This window comes from Phragmites australis, chromosome 13 (assembly GCF_958298935.1).
Source record: "Phragmites australis chromosome 13, lpPhrAust1.1, whole genome shotgun sequence".
Classification (NCBI taxonomy): Eukaryota; Viridiplantae; Streptophyta; class Magnoliopsida; order Poales; family Poaceae; genus Phragmites; species Phragmites australis.
In genome coordinates this window covers 25,286,130-25,305,160 of record NC_084933.1, presented here as the reverse complement: position 1 = coordinate 25,305,160, position 19,031 = coordinate 25,286,130, and the positions used below count along the sequence as shown (strand labels likewise).

The 19,031-nt window shown below is 46.1% G+C and overlaps 1 protein-coding gene across 3 annotated transcripts; it reads right to left on the bottom strand.

Annotated features, from left to right (window-relative positions):
• Window positions 1-921: 921 nt before the first annotated feature.
• Window positions 922-7,339, bottom strand: LOC133889783 (protein indeterminate-domain 5, chloroplastic-like). Of its 3 annotated transcripts, none has more exons than XM_062330257.1 (4): window positions 7,089-7,339; window positions 6,222-6,525; window positions 4,508-4,907; window positions 922-2,606 (listed from the first exon to the last, which is right to left on the bottom strand). In XM_062330257.1, the coding sequence occupies exons 2-4, from the start codon at window positions 6,421-6,423 to the stop codon at window positions 1,439-1,441; spliced, it is 1,770 nt and encodes a 589-aa protein (XP_062186241.1). In that variant the 5' UTR covers window positions 6,424-6,525; window positions 7,089-7,339; the 3' UTR covers window positions 922-1,438. The 3 variants fall into 3 exon arrangements, with proteins under 3 accessions (XP_062186241.1, XP_062186243.1, XP_062186242.1); XM_062330259.1 differs by lacking the exon at window positions 7,089-7,339 and adding an exon at window positions 6,750-7,004; XM_062330258.1 differs by lacking the exon at window positions 7,089-7,339 and adding an exon at window positions 6,611-6,750.
• Between the last annotated feature and the right edge of the window lie 11,692 nt (window positions 7,340-19,031).

The window sequence follows — 19,031 nt, the reverse complement described above, 5'->3', positions numbered from 1 at the left end:
AGGCCTTGTCGATCCAAGTCCCATCTTGAATCCTAATTGGAATAAACTCTCGATCCTAGACTTTGAATCACTTAGGATCCTAATCCTAATTCGAACTGAAGTTCTAGATGATTCAACAACACCTTTCACTTTCCAAACGCCAAATTTTGTGATCCATGTATATGAAAATAGACATTGATGTTGTAGGTTTTTTTAATAAGACGTGTATCATGTCTAAAACGTAGTTAGTAAGTTTGGAAATTATTTTAGTGTCTGTATAAATAAAAAATGATTAATTTTATTTTACTTATTTTTTTGCAAAGAAATTGATTAATTTTTTGGTTGATGTAAGTGCTGACGCTGCAGACACTTCGCCGGTTTCATGAAAAATGGACTAGGGGAACTCTCTTATTTCTACGAGTAATTTTAGTTATATGATAAAACATATGTATTTTTTTTTCAAAAAAATAGAACCCACGATTTTAAAAATCGATGCCACAAATTTGACTCTGTTAGAAGAAAACCGATCACAAGTATTCTGGTAAAACCTATACGAGGTACTAGCTAGTGTTGACTTTATGATCTTCAAGCAAAAACTCTATAGCAGTGAAAAATTACTGAATTTGATAATGCATATATCTCCTTGCATATCGCATTTGAATATATACATTCTGTTGAATTTGGAAAATGAAACCAATAGCACGGAAGCATATCCCACTCCAACAAAATCCATGTGCTATATATATTGGTATATATATGCTATATATACTGGTATATATATAGATGAGTTTTCCTGGTAAAAGTACTAAATGGTATATTTGAAAAGATTAAAGATTGCACTGTTGGCCTAGCCAGTGTAGAATCAGTGCACCCTATTTTTTGCCAATCATACTTGACAATATAATGCATCCTTGCAGCAAAATATTATAAGGGAACAGCATGAGTTTGAACTAGCATGATTAATCGCATTGTAAGGGGAATATTGTTTTGCTACAGGTGAAAAGGTAATAATTAAAAAAAACAACAAAAGGAGGGGATTGGAGCAAATTAAGCCCCACATCATCACCCCCATTGAGCTAGCTACAAACACCCTTATTGGTTCTATCACCAGAACTATACTTAACCCAAAGATCCAACTACAAGGGAAAACGAACAACAAGAACAAGTCCAACATGAACACCAACTCCCACCACGAGCAAGGGTCATCACATGCGTCCAAATAGCACTAGCTTCTCTACTCCAATAGTCAGAGAAGACCCCTCTTTCTCCCTCGCTCAAGGTCTTCAGATGTTGAAACCATAGCTATCCTATCCCATGCAGCCGCTGACTCATGCGACTCAGTTGCTAACTTGCCAGTACGCTAGCTATATAACTTTACCCCTCTCATGCATGCATCTTGTTGATCAAGTCTCGCTCAGTACCATGAGAGCTTACGTCTTGTGTAAGCTCGATGGGTCGGTCATGGTATCCTGCCTCCGTTGAAGGACGAGGCCGACTTCATCTCGGCCTCCAAGGAGCTCATGTCGCTGCTGCTCTGGTGGTCCCCTCTCGGCGTCGAGATCCCGCGCACGATGCCACCTCCTCCCACGCCGAGGAAGTCCCGCGTCATGTCGCCGCCGCCCTGGCCGAACTTCACCTCGTGCGCCTCCATGTCGCACAGCTGCCTCGGGTAAAACATCCCCGCGCCGCCGCCACCGTTGCTCCCACCAAACATTCCTCTGGCACTGACGCCACCTGCGGCGAGCGAGTTCATCAGGTCGTTCAGGTTCGCCTCGCTCTGTTCCATGTGCGGCGCCGCCGGCCGCATGTGCGGCGAAGAGCCCACGAAGCCTCGGAACATGGACGCTGCGCCGTTCGCGCTAGATGTCGCGCCCATCTGCGCCGCCTTCTGAAGGAGAGCGGTCGCCGACATCTGCGGTAGCATGGCAGCCTGATCGTTGTAGAGCCCTGCCGACGGAACATGATCTCCACCGCCGACGAAGTTTCCGCCGAAAATACCCGCCGCCGATGCCTCCGGACCCCCGCCGCCGCAGCCTCCACCTGCTCCGCCGCTGAACTGGTCATTGTTCATAAACCCCTGGCTTGCATGCTCATGACTAGACCCCGGGCTGTTGCCATTGTTAGCAAAGAAGCCCAGGTTGAATAGGCTCGGCCCCGAGGTGCCTGGCCCCCCCGCACCATTGCCTTGGAGGTCGGGGAGCTGCATGAGTCCATGGAACTGCTTGGCCTGCAGGAATGAGTGGGGCCCATTGCCCGCGTCGTCACCGAAGTCCTGCCCCGCCGCTGCCGCCGCGTTGAGGAAGAACGCGGACGACGGCGGACCCTGCGGCGGGCGGAAGGCGGACGCGCCAGAGGGTGACAAAAGGTGGTCGAGGCGCGCGGCGATGCTGCTGCCGCCGCCCGTGCCGCCGAGGCGGAGGAGCTCCGGGGACTGGTGGTGGTGGTGGCCGTCCTGGAGAGTGGTGGTGAGGTGGGAGCCCACCTGCGAGAGGCTCAGCGCCATGTTGCCCGCGTTGGTGGCGCCATAGAGGTGGCTGGTGAGGCTGCTAAGGCTCGTCGGCGGTAGCCGGGCGCTCTCCTGCGCGAGCGCGTCGCAGAACGCCCTGTGGGTGATGAAGCTGTCCCTCCTGCACGCGCGCATCGATGGAACATTATTCAGTCATGCGTCTTCTGCTCAGCACCTTAGCTAGGTCAGAGGCAACAAGCGATTGCAGGCCAGACGCTGTAAAAGTGCACAGTAAAAATCGATGCGACAAGTAAGCATGCAGGTTCCGTAAGAAAACGGCAGGGATGGCAGCGCATGCATGCATGGCCCATGTCACGCTGGTGGATGGCGCGAACATCGAGGAAGAGCGGCATCTCGGGTTATACTGTTTTCTGATCAACATGTGAACAGTGCAACTGGATGCATGCATGCTGATGCTTTGCCACTGAGTGCTATGTTTGTAGCTGGTTTTCATGAATGTGAACAGTATATTTTTTAGTTTCTGAAGGCCCTGCATTTTTTTTTCACTTATCTGGATATAAGAATTTGCACTATTTATGCCATAAGTAGTTTATTTCATATATTGGTGCTAAAGACTAGTATAACCTGTACTATTACATGTTTGTCTGATAGCACTAGTAAGGGTGTTTGGCGACAATGCATGCATGCAGATACCAACCAGCCTCGCCACAAAGCTAGCTCAAGATCCCAGAAACCCATGTCAATCAAGGTTGGAAAAAAGAGAGATATGATAGCTTTGCCGTGCTATATATGCCTCCCATAGGTTCCCTCTAGTAGGAAGGTTCAATCGAGAAAGGCAGGAAGACATCGGCATCAGAATTGTCATGCACACCAACACACACCAAGGAGATCAGAAAACTTTGTGGAGCTGGTAAGCTCACTTCCCAAGAGGCCAAGACAGATGAGAAAAAACAAAAAAGCTCTGCTCCGGTAGGTAAAATTAAAATAGGAGAGTGTGTAGCCCCTGATCAAGGAGCTCAACAGCAAATTGTGGTTTATCATTTCTATCAAAAAAACTGAAAGAACTACGAGTATAACTCGAGAGGCGGACATCAATGCAACTCCTGTTGATGCTCCTATATATGCATACTTCCTATTGGAGAATTTTTGCCATACTCATGAAAGATAGGAAGGAGTGGAGTGACCACACCACCCCACTTGGGACATGCTTAATTCCATCAATAAATGAACAGTGCCTGAAAGTTACGCCTAGGCGACGACTCGTGACTGATGAGTCGATACTGTGAGGGCGTGGTAACGTATCCATGAAAGGTGTGGACCTGGCCTGGCATGGCCTGGGCTCCTCTGGCTCACTGGCACGGCCAACGAACGGTCCAGCCACATCTAGACAGCCAACTCACATGAGAACAAACTAGGCTTACATGGCAGCCAAGTGATTCAGTAGAGAGAGAAAGCAGGCAAGAGAGAGGAAGCCTGCTGGGCCTTGCAGCTTGACTGCTACTGACAAGCTGAACCAGTAAAAATGTGGGTCTACAGGACAGCAACAACATAGACACATGCATGTCTGTGTAAATGTGATGTGTGATACTGTAACGAGTCTTTGGCTGGACAGAAGGAGAGAGTTGCCGGTTCCTAGTTCCCTAGGGAGGGAAGTCAGGAAAGGGAAAGATGAGGGGCTTCTCATCAGCAAGGCCAAAAGCTCCGGGGGAAAAAAGGCATTTCACGTGCAAACAGTCTTCTCCCCCGCGGCCGGTGAGCATGCACCAAAACTATCTCTATGTGCAGCAATGTCGTTGCAAGGCCAAACAAAACCCTAACCCTAAAGGAAAGCACAACATGGAACGTTCCTAATACTTTACTCGCTCACCGAATCCAAGAACCATAAGAGGACAGCTAGAACAGGCTCATGCAGTAAAAAGACCCAAGATGATACTAGATGCCGTGCCTTTGACATGGTGCTGCAATCATGTAAAGCTCGACCCATACATATATACGCGTACACATATATAAATGTAGCTATAGGTGTATGGACATATAGGAAAGGACGAGCAGAAGACGTACCGGGAGAAGAGGGTGCCGCAGTCGCATCGGTACTCGCGGGTGCCACAGATCTTGGAGTGTGCCTTCCAGTCGGACTGCACGGCGTAGCGCTTGGAGCACTTGTCGCACTTCCACTTCTTCTCTCCGTGCTTGCGGCAGAAGTGCTTCTTGATCCCCGTGAGGTCGCCGAGGGCGCGGGCGGGGTCGTGGTGTACGCACGTCGGCTCCGGGCAGAGGTAGACGCGGCGGCGCTGGACCTGCAGCGGGTTCTTCTGCTTCAGCTTCCACGGCAGGTTGTGCCCGCGCCGGTGCAGCTGCAGGTTCTGCTCGCGCTGGAACCCCTTGTTGCACACCTCGCACACGAACCGATTCGTCGCCATCAGCGTCTTCGGCGACAGCGCGATCACCTCGGCGTCGGGGTCTGCTTCCGATCGATGAATCGTCGGCGCACCGAGGAGAAACCAGGCACAAGTTTAGTTAGATGATTCATATATGCTTGTCAGCTTGTGCATACATATGGACAGCATTGCGTACGTAACAATTTTCAAATAAAAATGTTCAAATGATGCTTGCATAATGATCATGAGGATTAACAAAATGCTTCATGAGAAGTATGAATGGATGCATAGGTAAGGGGATGCTCGTCAACATTTAGCTAGTGTGGATTAGGAAGATGGAAGAGTGTAGATAAAAAGAGCACATGGTTCTACTGATTCTAGTCTTAATTATTTGGACGGAATTGTTCTTCAATTGTGATAGTTAATATTTTGCTTATATGTTAGGCATGCATGATTAATAAATGATGGTGTGAGCTTAGTAATTAAGGGAAGATATTTTTGTTTTCCGTTTCTCTTGGTGGGTGTGAGCTGTGGTAGAGACAAAGTAGGACATCGAGAGGGGAATATTTGCATGAGATTTTGGGGAAGAAAGGAGTTGCAGGAAGAGATATAGAGAACAAGGGAATCGACATGGATTGTGTCATGGCTCCTATTTGCTTCTCGTAATTTGGGGAAGAACTGAGTAACAGCTCATGTACATGGCATCTTGGAGAGTAAACTGACTTTGTTTTTTCTTGAGAAATATATGCAACTATGTATTTTCTTAATAAAAAAAAGCTGATAGAAGAGTTTGAATTCTTCAACCAGTTGATCTGATTAAAACGTGAGACTTAGAAGAACACACAAACAAAAAAGGAGTCTATATAGTACCATGAATGAAGTACTACTCCTTTCTATTCTTCACCTGAATTAATTCATACTCTCAGGTGTGAGTGTACATAGCTTTAAATGAAGTATCGATTTAAAGGTGCAAATTGAAGGCCAAGCTCTTCAAGGCTACTTGCTTTGTGTTGAAGTACTAGAGGGTAGGGAGGGGATCCATTGAAATAGCTAGGGAAGAGAGAGAAACCTAGTACTATAGAACCATTTTATAAAATTCAATTTCTAACAAAAACAGGCTGTAGTTTACACACATCTGTGTTGAGAAAACAGGCAATCCTCCAATAAGTAGCGCAGAGTAATAATTCCGAATCAAGAACCAGAGAAACAAAGCAAGATAACCACAAAGAAATAGAAACGGTGGGAGAAGGAGAGGCCAAGTGCATGTGAGAGAAGATAGATGCTCTCACTGCCAGGAACCAAATCACAAAACTCCAATCGATCCAGAAGAGATCTCGCAACAGATATGCTATGCATGCACGACCGGAATAAAAAAAGGTACTTGCAAGAATAATTGCCTGGTAAAGTTCTCTTCTTCTTGGGCGGTGGCGGTGCCGCCGTCGGTGCGCCATGGCCGGACGCCGCGGGCGCAGCGGATGCCACGCCGGGCAGCGCCGCTGCCAGCTGCTGCTGCTGCGGTGATATCAGCGGCTTAATCTGGTCTTGCTGGTCCCCATCCCTAATCCCGAAGAACGCTGCAGCCGATGAATTCGATGCCATCGCCTCTTGATTTATACTCAAAAACGAGAACAAGACTACTCCTTTCCGGTCGCCCTTTGGCTTGTTCTTTGGATTGACAGTCTTCCTCCTCCTCCCCCTTCGCTGAAACAAGCAATACTTCCCAAGTGAGACATCGCAGTTAAGAACAGCAACAAGCAGGTATTTCCAAGAAACAGATACTACGCACAGCATGCAAGCAGCAACCATGGGAGAAAGATCAGAAAGATTTTTTTGTTCCGGAGACAAATCGAGGAGGTGTCCAACAGAACCGAAGGGAAAGAGCAAAAGGAAAGGCCCCAAAATTCCCGAGGGAGTGATGGCTATACCTATCTCATATGTATGTGCTTGGAATTGATCTGAAACAACAAACAAATCGACAAGAAGCCGAGAAAAACTCCAAAGCATCAGCCGCTTAGGACTCTTCCGAGATTAACAAAAGAACAAAGTGGACAGGGAAATCCAAACAAACAGTTGCACTCAAAACAAGTAAAAAAGCAAAACAACAAAAGCTCGCAAACACCCACACCCACAAACTCATCTATGACACAAACATACAGTGAGAGAGAGAGAGAGAGAGAGAGAGAGAGAGAGAGAGAGAGAGAGAGAGAGAGAGAGAGAGAGAGAGAGAGAGAGAGAAATTGAGGAAGTTTGTTTCTTCTCTATACCTCAACCTCACTCTCCCTAGTACTGCTCCTCTTGCTTGCTCTTGCTACTGAGGAGATAGCAGTGGACGAGAGAGGATGGAGGAGACTAAGAAGGTTGTTGTCTCATTTCTTTCTTCATTTCCTTGTCATACTATTCCTTCTCTCTCTTCTCACCTTGCTGCTTTCCTTCCACACTCTTATATTCCCCCACGATAAAATATTTTCTAAAATTTTCCCTGTGCCCTTTCCAAGTCCTATGCACACCAAGAATATATAAGAGAGCTAGTTTTTCTATATACAACTCAGAGCAAGAGAGAGGATCGATACAGCTGATGGGAGCGGGGGGCAAGCTCACGCAGGCGAGCGGTGTCGTGAAGTGTCTGAGGATTGGGTCCACCGACTGAGTGGGGCTTACCTCTCACCATCGCAAGCGCACACACGCACAAACTTTTTCCCTGAGGTTGTTTTGGCTTTTTAGATGTTTAGGATTGCTAGTGTGCATATACGGGCGTGTTTCACGTCCTTGCTAAAGCATCAAAGCTATACTTAATAACCTTATTATCAATTTTTTCTTACATTGATAACTTTTTTATTAGTTTGCACGTATACCTCCACACATGTGATCCAAAATATTACTTCAAGAGGTTACCATATATCACATTTTGCATGTGAGTGCTAATGAGATCTATCAAAAAAAGTAATCATGTATTAAGTGGATGCCTAGTTGCTGCATAGATGGTACAAAATATGTTGTACCAACCAACAGTGGGTTTATCTGAATCATACGTAAAAAGTGAACTAGCTTATGTGGTCACATTAACGTATATCCACTATTCATTATCCAACATGTTGTATGTGGTCTCTTTAGTAATCGTAGAGCACCAATTGAGTGTGCAAAATGGATAATTCATACTATAATTAATCTTCTAGTCCAAGACGCTTAGTCTATTGCTAGACAATTATATACATAGCAGTTATTTTTACTTGGTGCAAATGTGTGCCATATAAAGATCTCTTAGTTTTAGAAGTGACTAATTTTTGTTAGCAAATTTATTACTAGCAGGCACAATTTATTTGTTGGTCATTCAGCTAATTATTTCTTACACTTTATTTCATTTTTTTTTTGGCGGAAGCGCATGCAGTCATAAAAAATAATAGATATGATCAGTACTGACACTCAAACAGTATAATATGCACACTTGATGCATGTTGCTTGGGGCAACCAACTGATATGGGAGCCATGTGTAATCGGATACCGATCCATCATCCAGCACAAGAATACAATAGATATAATGCAGATCAACAATCTATTATGTCTCTTAAGTAAATCTGGGCTGGTGTCTTAGTTTTATCTTATAAATATATGGCCAACACAAAATAGCTAACCAGTATGTAATCTTATTTTGGCTAAAATAAACAATTTCCTTAAAAAATCAACTGAACAACTAGTATTACTATTAGCTTTATGTATATGTGTCGTGTATGATCAACACGTTCAACTGCACTACATATATAATTCCAAAAATATTAGTAGATATTTTTTCTTGTTTACTTTTCACATCATCTATCAAATAAAGACAACCTATCTAAAGCGGTTGTTCCTGATAGCAACATAGAAAACCAAACAACAAAACCACTTTGGATGCAAACCTTCCATGTTTTAGCCTATTACTTTTTGTTCGCCTTCACTCCAAATTCAACAGCCTCATATCTAATGTAAATTAGGAAATTAAAAACTGGTGAGTTTAACAGTAGAAAAACCATGACGTGTAAGAGCTAGAACAATCAATGTTCAGGCCGGCAACAGTTTCCAGCCGTAATAATGAGCACTGAACATGGAGAAACCGGTCGAAAATGTCCAAAAAAAAGCATGCATAGCCATCGAGGCCAAACGTTCGCGAGGCATGGCATGCACTATGACACCGCTGCTGGGAAACGGTCCGAGAAAGCAAACGTAAGCTCAGCCCTTGTCGTTGCTGTGCATCTCTCGGGGTCTTCGCTTCTAGCTATTGTGTCGTCACGGCCTTCAACCCGCTTTGCAAAATTTTCGCCTGTAGCGACGAATAGATAAGCGTCTTGCACGTAGACCTCTTAGCTTATTGACACATGGATATATACATGCGCAAGAATTCAATAACCAGAAAAGGAGAATAAAATAAAATTCAGCTTTGCTCTCACGGGGCCAGGCGTGGCAGTTTCGACGTGTCACTGATGTGGCATGTCAGCTAGCGTGGAAGAGAAGGTGCGCACATGTTGTACACGCGCGACACATGCCAATTACGTACGTTAGAGCATGGCGCATGCCCCAGGCTGGGCTGGGGCGTCCCGGGCCAGGGCCTTTACACCTTAGAATCTTTTTCTACTTGTCCAAGATGTTCGCGTGGCACATGTTTTTTTAATTGAGTTGTATACACCAACTAGTTAATCGTTTGATCTTGAAAAACTAAACTGATAAGAAAAGATACTTCAACTTTGTCAAAAAGCCTAAGTTGAATCCCTATCGGCCCAAATCTACGTGCATGCCGCGCCAAATACACCCTATATATGTGTTGTAAGATTGAAGGTACCAACCTATGAACTAAGTAAGCATGAATATATAGATCTCGCAAGAAATAAATAGCTAGGCAACTATGAATGTATACAGAAGTTACAGACTCAAAGAACCAAACAAATCAACTCATCCGATCACATTTTATTTCTAGAGTACAATGAATATAATTATACTTCTTTCCAATAATGATATGAACATTTGATTAGGTTTTGTATCGATAGATCGAAAGGTATGTACAACAGACAACCATGAGTGGGTAAAATGTTACATGCATGTGTATAAAGAATAAGGGAGCAACACTCACCAACTATCCATTAGTAACGCTACAATAGACCGTCCTCTCCCCAAACACTGTCACACATGCCGCGCCCGTTGCACCCTTCCCATATTTTCCTCCCGGTCCGTAAACCCTCATCGACTACTCAGCAGTCAGCACCACCCACCATGGGTGGGCACAAGTGAGGGCATGGGGTGTACATATCCGCACCCAATTTTTTCCTTAAAAAATAAAGTATATGTATCATATTTGTTTGATAAATAATCACCGAGTGTATAAATTATTAATGAGAGTAGTACATGTATTTATATGCTACAATCAAACATAATGACATGTGCAGTTTGTTAGTAATCCATTGCACACAGTGGTTGTAATGTGCCTTGCGGTAGAAGTGAATGCATGGAGACTCGGTGAAGTGGTGAACGTGAACACAAAGTCGGTTGAGGACATGCATGATGAGTTGGTGTCGGAGGGTTAACTCCTGTCGTAGGGATCCTGAGAGACCCCTTTTTAGAGATTCGGTTGAGGGATGATCCTAAATATGTTCGCCGGAGAAATAAATGGGTGTAAATGCGATGGCCGGCGGGGTGGAACGATCTAGTGCGGAATGGAGTAAATGCGCTGGTGTTTAGACAGGTTCAGGTCGTACGGAGGCGTAACACCCTACTCCTATATGGATACTATAAATGCTCTGAGAATGTCCCTCAAGGATGTTGCTGGTTACAAGAATGTTTGTCTATCCTAGAGCCTGAGGTCCTTGTTCTTCGGTCTGCGTGTGTATGTTGGCTTTAGGTGCTCTCGATCTTCTCTTCTCTTCACTACTTACTTCCTCTGGGATTTTTCAACCATTTAGAGATTGTCTAACTTGTCGAGCTTGCTTAGAGATTTCAAAGTTTTTGCCTGTTCTGATCTTCTTAGCCTATCCCTGTCCGCTGCTGCCGGCTGCTTTAAATACCCACCGGCAGCAGCGTGCCTCGAACGGGAGGGCACGAGTTCCAAGGTACTATAAATGGAAAGGGTGTCATCATAGCCTTTGTGCGAAGTCACCGGGGGTGAAAAATGCGCCCCATGCCCAGTCACCCGTCACCATAAATGCACTGGCAACGGGCACCGTGGAGAGGGCCCACCGGGCAGCCGAAGAGCGGCCCGGCGTACCCGCCCTGTCTTGTTCTCCTGCCACAGCAGTGCGGCAGACGGAACGCCTCGGCCCTTACGACGTTATCCTGAAACGGGCCGGATAGCACGAGATGGGACCCGTGCATTTAATGACCACACGCCCTTTTGCCAGAATGTGGCAGGAACTGACACCGAGCGTGGCGGGAGCAGTTGGGGGTGACAGGCCACGCGCGCTCTTTAAATGCGGCCTTGGGCCTTTGACTGGCTGACACCTCATCAGTGGGCTCCTACGGGGGTCACTGTCAGGGGGCTCTTTGAGTCGTCGGGGAACCGAGTGCTCGGGGGTCACTGTTCACCTCCCCGAGCACTCTCTCCCGAGAACGCCCTTTCTTGATCCTCGGGGAACCGAGTGCTCAGGGATACTGTTCACCTCCCCGAGCACTCTCTCCCGGACACACTTGTACGGACCTTCGGGGGACCGAGTGCTCGGGGGCCGCTGCTCGCAACCCCGAGCACTCTCTTCCGGAACTTCCTTCAGTGGGTCCTCGGGGTACTTGGGTGCCCAGGGGGCCACCGCTCGCGGTCCCGAGCACACTTCTCCCAGTACTTAGCTTTCCTGATCGTCGGGGGACTCGGGTGCTCAGGGGTCACCGTATACCTCCCCGAGCACTTAGACTTCGCAGATCATCGGGGAACTTGGGTATTCGGGGACCACTGACTGTGGCCCCGAGCGCCCTCTCCCGGGACTTAATCTTTTTTACCTCGCGGAGGAGACTCTGCGGGATAGCACCACGTGGCGGATTGCTAGCCTGGCCTCGGGATTCGGGGACCCCCGGTTCCTGATTCACCGACAGTTGGTGAATCACATGTAGTTGTTGAGGACGCACCGGATGACTTGGTGAGGAATGCAATCGTTGAGGAATTGCCAAAATACTTGGGCAGCACCAGTTGATACTGAGTCAGTTGCGCTAACAATATTTTTCTTAGCCTGCTAGTCTCCTAGGCCATTGCCTTTTTCTCACACCAACAGGTGCAGCTCCCGGTGGCCTAAGCAGCCAAGCGCAACGTGGCAACACCCAATGCCCCAAGCTCAATGCGACAGGTCGTCAAGGGCCACAATGGGTGCCCACATCCAATCGGCTAATCCCCAATTGCTCAAATGTGCAAAAACATCCCAGTGGCCCAACACCTGAACGCACACACAAGATGGAGTATGATGGCACCGAGTCTGTGGATGACGTGAGCGCAGCAGGGAGGGACAACGCGAGCACAACAAGGCGCTACTATGGCAGTGCAAACACGAGCGCATCGGGGAGGGGATGTACCAGCATGGTAGAGTGCTACCACGGCGGCGCGACTACGACATCATAATTTTTTTTAGCTATGTACATCTATTATTAAAATACTACGCCCTCCACTGCCACCCACACCCTTGTTGCTTTGCTATCACACTGCCGACCTCCATTGAAATCAACTTCTAATTCAAACTAGTAAATAAAAGCTTTCAACTCCTAATTCAAAAGCTTTTTTAACAGAGATTACCTCGGCTTATATTGAAAACCAATTAGCAGGTTCACAACATCATTATAAAGAAAAAGAAAACAGATAAAAACGAGGTAACAGCTAGGAAAACTAGTGGACCAGATAGTTCGAAACCTCTAAGAACCAAAGTAGCAAATACACAAATCAACCTATTACAGATTGTAAACTAAGGCACAGGGTCAGAGCTCACAAACATCAGAAGCTGGACCCTAGCCAGAGTGAAACCTCGCAGCCACCCGGACCTGATCTAAGACACATTGAAAAGCTTTTACTAGGGATTTAGAAAGTTTCAACTATAAATAAATGAATCCCTGCTTTTTGCTAAAATAAAATAAAAACCCAAAGTGTCAATTCCGAAATCTCGACTTTCAACTAAAGGATTCTCGAGCTCTCAGCTAGAGTAATTGCCTTTCAAAGCTGAACAGTGTGCAGCGGTTTGTGAGTGCTAAGAGGGGAAAGAGCATAAGCATCTCCGTGTGAGATTGCACCTGCGCGATTATAAAAGCGCATTAACAGTTGAGATTTCATATCAGGGTAATTCAATTGAGAAAAGACATCTCTCGGACATCCGCAAGTTTGGAAAAGATTTCATTTGCATGTTCCCTTGTTAAGTTATAAAATTAGCTAGGTTCGCCAAACACGCGTCAAATCACACGGAATGAATTTGTTAAGCCGCCCTATACGCCGCACCGATTATATATGTAGCAGATCAATCATCTGGAGCAAGTAGGAGCCATTTAGCCCTAGTCAAACAAGTCAAACTGTGGCCGTCACGGAAACCTAATTTATCCGCGCTCTGGCTGTCCTGAACAATATAAAAACCACACCTCTGCATCTCGTTCTCCAGGGAACCAAATCTAGAAACGCTGTAGTTAATGCCACTATCCCGGCAACGGGACAACCTATCTCGAGCTAGACGCAGAAAAGAAATGGCGAAATTATCTTCACGCATTAGGTGAGGGAATTCCGTGCGTGGTGGCGACTGGCATTATGCGGTTGTTTGCCGACAGGAGTCTCATAACTCACGGCTCGCTGAACCTAAAGAAACATTCGCTGCTTGGGGAATCAGGTTTAAGGGCATGCACTGTGTGCGCTATACTCTACTGCTGCCTCATCGCCCACACATCAAATCACAGACACCTTCCGTGTCCTAGTAGCATTAGTTTAAGCGATCAGCAAGGCCTGTTCCAAGGACATAAATTCCAACATGGTACGATGGTTTTGTTTCGATTTGAGAGGAGAGAAGGGGGGGGGGGGGGGGTTAACGTTAATCTTTGTTTGCCTGCGTCTCTGATATATGCACAGTAATTAAAATGCTGTGTGTGCATATGCCATGTGTGTGTGCTCGGCGTTATGTTTGTAGGATAGCAAGACAGTGGTTGCAGAGGAATATGGGTTCACTGTGCTGACCTGGGGGCCCACCATCCCCTGAGATTCTGCCCGTTTGGTTGCTTTCTTCTCGGTGTGAAGACGTAAGACTAACCCTAGCCTTGTGAGGCACTACTGTATATCTATCAGTTTTATTCCAGCAGTAAAACATGAAAAATAGTAGCATTTGGAGCAGATGGTATAGTACAACTGGGGCACGGTCAGTGGTATCAGTATCAGTACTGTTGGCGTTGATCATCGATTTGGAGATAGTTACCGATGGACTTCAGGAATTGACCGCCATCGCGGTGGAAATGAGAACTGCATGCTTTCAGATTTCTCTTTTATTTTTGCGAGGAATGCTTTCAGATTTCTCTTGATTAGGGATGGACTGGAATTTAAGCCTGATTATCCGCTGGGCTATCCTGGTAAAAAGGTTAGTAAAGCAGAACACGTGCAGGCCAGTTTTCCGACGTTATCAATTGAGGAAGTTGAACAGTAGAGTTATATAGTGTTCCGGATGGAACTTTGAACTTTGTAGCCATTTTCTGAATCTTAAAACTTACACTAGTGTCGAGTAAAAGAAATCTACAACTTACCTTTTCTCTATAGCGTACAAAGTATAAACTAGTCAGGTCGGCAACACAAGAAATGGAAGATAAAACGCTTCACATGAGAGAGAGAGAGAGAGAGAGAGAGAGAGAGAGAGAGAGAGAGAGAGAGAGAGAGAGAGAGAGAGAGAGAGAGAGAGAGAGAGAGAGAGAGAGAGAGCTATTGTAGGAGTTTTGTAGACTTGTGACCTCAGTACTGTACACGCCATGGTCCCGTCTTTGTCGTCCCGCTTTCTCTCTGTGTGCGTGAGATGTCAACCTCATGGACAGCAGCTTATTTCGGAGTTATTCTCGGGCATTCTCCTTAGGGCTCATGCGTCCATGCATGGGACGGGAAACGGAAGAAGGAATAACCAGGGAATAGGAACCTTTGTTTCCTATTTTAGAGAGCTTGTAGACGAAGGCATGCATGCAGAAGCGGAATTGCAGATGCATTGCGAGCTTACAAAGTTACAGGGCTTGTCCATGGACGCACGTCACCCCGATCAGCTCATGACGGCCTGGCACACGCGACAATTATGAAGGAATATAAAAATTGTCTGGCCAGTATGATTCCTTCTTTTGTTTCTTTCTTTCCTTGAAGCATTTGCTGTGTAGGAGTGGTAGAGTACGTACGCATCTGCGAGAGTACCGATGCGAAGTAAGGTTCGAAGCGTTTATTTCAGCACGTCGCGTCGTGGCAGGATGATCAGCCGGTGGCTTTGTTAAGGTACAGTAGGCCTGAAAAAAATGTCTGACTGATATGTAAGGGATCTTCAGAATTCATTTTTTCTTGGCCATAGATCTTTGGGTGCTTCGTTTACTGACCGCCTAATTTGCTTCGTGGATTCGTGTCAAATTTGTAGAGGTGGCAATAATCATCTACTAAGTTGCGGCGAAAACCTTTTACCAGGTTGTAAAATCAGTGTCACTATTGGTCAAGAAGAAGAATAATCTGAACACGATGGCAGAAGCTAGCAGCCTTAACGACCAGGCTGTCAAAACTAGTTTTCTGCAGAATAGGTCAAACACTGAAATCTATATACAGTAACAGGAATGTGTTCACATTTTATATGGCAGCTTAAGCACTGCCATCGGATGTGACGGGATGTTTGAACCGCCAGGTCTCCTTGTGGACCCACACAAGCAAATCTATCGGTTAGAGTCTGTTTAGTAGCGCTAAGTTCTTTATAGGAAATGATCATATGAGAAAGTGATGCGTGATTATAAGTAAGTTTTTATGATAAATTTTATGGATGAAGTGGTTCTGCATAGTAAGTGAATAAGATAAAATTATTTTTAGCTCTTAGCATCTAATTTATTTTAAAGAATCACTCTTACGGATTCTACTCAGAGAGCTAAATAAAAAACTGATGTTTGACAGAGCTCCTCCTAATCTCACTCTAGAAGCTGCTTTAAAAGATCTGCAAAAATATAACCTTAGTTTTGCTCTATATATCTTCAAATTCAGCTTCTAGGAGGGGAGGAGAACGAAATTTGAAGTCTACGGTACGAGATGTCTTCCAGCCAAACTATAGGCAGCAAGATATCATTGACTCTTTGAAAGAGATTGAGGAAGAATGAATTTGCCAAGCGCACTTGATCCTATATATATAGCTGAGTACCGAGAGTATAACGTGAAGAAGTTGCGATCCTACAACCAAGGAAAACTGCCTAAGGGAGCTTCAGCTGACTGAGTTGAGGCACTATCTCAGCTAACAACCTAACAGAATTAACACTCGATCACTGACAGTTTACATTTGTTAACACTTTTGTCATCCTGTGTACATATCTATTGATCCTGACATCCAGTTTGATTTCTTGCCGTGGCTATCTACATGTATATATATACATAGAAATCATTCACTCGAATCATCGGGTAACATCATGTCAAGGTGAGAATCAAGCATCGAGTTAGATGGTTAGTGGCAGTGATCGTATCCACCACTTACTAGAATCAAACCACATATTTGCTTCTCATGTGTCTCATTAAGGATTTTTTTAAGTAGTAGACTACATATCTATTAATAATTAGACGTATATATTTTATAGTAACTTATTAATTTATAAACTCTGTATCTTTAGTTTTTAATAAATATTATATAAATATACGTGTAATAGTATAAATGTGTGCGTCATGTCAAGACGGACTTGTCGTGGAGGCAACGGCAGAAGAGGCCCGGTAAGACCCGTTTCTGAAGCGTCGACGATATATGGGAGCGTCTTGTTACGCTATACCAAGGTGCAGTGAAGAGACAGATCGATCTTGAAGCAAAGCTAGGTAGTATTTAAATCACCTATTTGTATTCTGATACACGGCGCCTTCTCGCCTTCCCGTGGAATCCGTTAATATTTTTCCGCGTCCATGAAAACGATCTGATGAATTCCGATCAGCGTCGTCGTCGGTTGGGTTCCACGTCCCATCATTGGAACAGCACGTTGGGAAGGGTCCACGGGTGCACGAGAGGATGGTTATTAGATGGATCGATCGGCTCCTTGTTTATTTGATCTCGTCGGACCAGCAGGCAGGGTGCTGCCAATCCACGGAATGAAGTGGTTGGGTTTCTTTTCGGTTAAGAAAGACGCAAGCTACTAGCTGCTACAGGATGAAAAGTACCGGAGGATCGATGCTTTCTTCATTAATTGCAAAATACAAGCATGTGACATCGTTGCTTTCTTCATTAATTGCAAAATGCAAGCATGTGACATAAGCTGTTCGTGACAGTTACGTGAACAGAAGTTTATGGCGAGCATATACATATATTGTCGCTCTCGTAAAGAAATGGAATTGACAGAGATGTGTATGTGGCATCAAATTCCGTCCTTTTTCTATGAGAAGTATGGGTGGTGATAAACTTATTTTCATCAAATGATTCATCCTTGTTCATCCTTTTGCTCCGTGTTCTTCTTCCTCTTGTTTGCTCGTATCATGTGTACTCGCTCCCGCCCCGCCGACCTCGCCCATCGTAGGTCTGACCGTAGTCTTAGACATCTCTCTAACCTTAGAATCATCGGTGGACCTTGAAACTTCAAACTCTAGACCCTTCTCCCCCAATCTTATTGTGGACCAAAGATCAACAAGATTTCAAACATCTAAAATCTAGTAGGCACAGAAAAGTATTAAGTGTTCCGTACGAAATTAATTAACATGATGGATAGCTCCCTCTCCAGTTCGTATCTAGACGAAAGAGGGTGAGACCTAGACACATCGTGGTCATGCATGGGGAATACAAGGCCCTGTTCAGAAAAAGAAAAAGAAAAAACCATACGTACAGTGCTACACTGCAGATCTCAGGCCAACGTGTACTGTAGTACTACAGCGTCACATGCATGCATCAAGGGTACAATCTCAGGAACCCGACCGGATCCTGGCTGCACAGTACATTTAACACGAGCAGGACAAGTCGCCCGTCGATCCCAACCCAACCCAAAAGCAGATCGAACAGACATGCTGGCACGGCAAGTCACATGTGTGCACGCTACAAGTAGCTACATCGATCAGCGACCTCGGCGTAAATCCAACCTGCCGCACCCGCGCCCGCGCGCTCCCCTCATGCGTCCGCGGAGCCCCGTATGGACCATTGTATCGCTGGGCAGGCAGAGGCAGCAGCGCCGCGTCGCGCTCCACGGCCCACCGCCCGCCCTCGCCGGGGGCCCCGCGCGCTGCGGCGCCAGCTGCTGGCGATCGTGATTGTTCCCTTAGGCGGTCGCGCGCCGCGGGGGCGGACCCGTCCCGTCTTCACCACACCGTAAAACACGCCGCCGCCGCGCGGGCGCGCTGAATACCTCGTTTTTCTTGCACGAAATGACGTGCGCGTTGGCGTTTCGTAGCGCAGGGGGGCCCAAATGAGGACGCTAGCTGTTGGGGAGCCGCACCTGATGATGGGTCGCTGAACAGTGCGCAGGCGAGGGTACGCACGTACCAGTGCTGCTAGTCTAGGCGCTTGTGAGCGCCCGGGCATCCACCACGCCGGTCAGAGGGCGAACTGCGCAAGTACTTGCTGGGCCGCTGGGCCGTGGGCACCGGCCGGCCGGAGGTTCAGATTTGGATCAGATACGGTCCGTCCACAAGCGGCAGCAACAATTCCGGACCGTTGGATCAGAAGTCTGCGCTTCTGATCGATCTCCGTCGAAGAGTAGGATCCATTAGTTCCCTGTTAGATCGAACAACAGATCGATCGAGAACCGAGCGTAGCTCGCTTGGCAACGGTGGCCACTACGTCCACGCGTTCGAATTCTGGCTTCGGCGCTCATGTTCACCCGCAGGTTTTAGCTCTGTTTGTTTCAGCTTCGGATTGTGACTTTCAGCTTTTACAATCCGAAACTGAAATAAACAGACAACTTTTGATTATAGCTTTTTAAAATCTACTAGTTGGATTGTGAGAATTTGATAAGATGGTTTTTCTCAGCTTTTGATAGATTGTGAAAGTATATTTTACTAAACTATCCAAAGTTTTTTTAAATCTATAACCTAAAAGCTTTTCACAATTCAACTTTTTACAATCCAGCTTTTCACAATT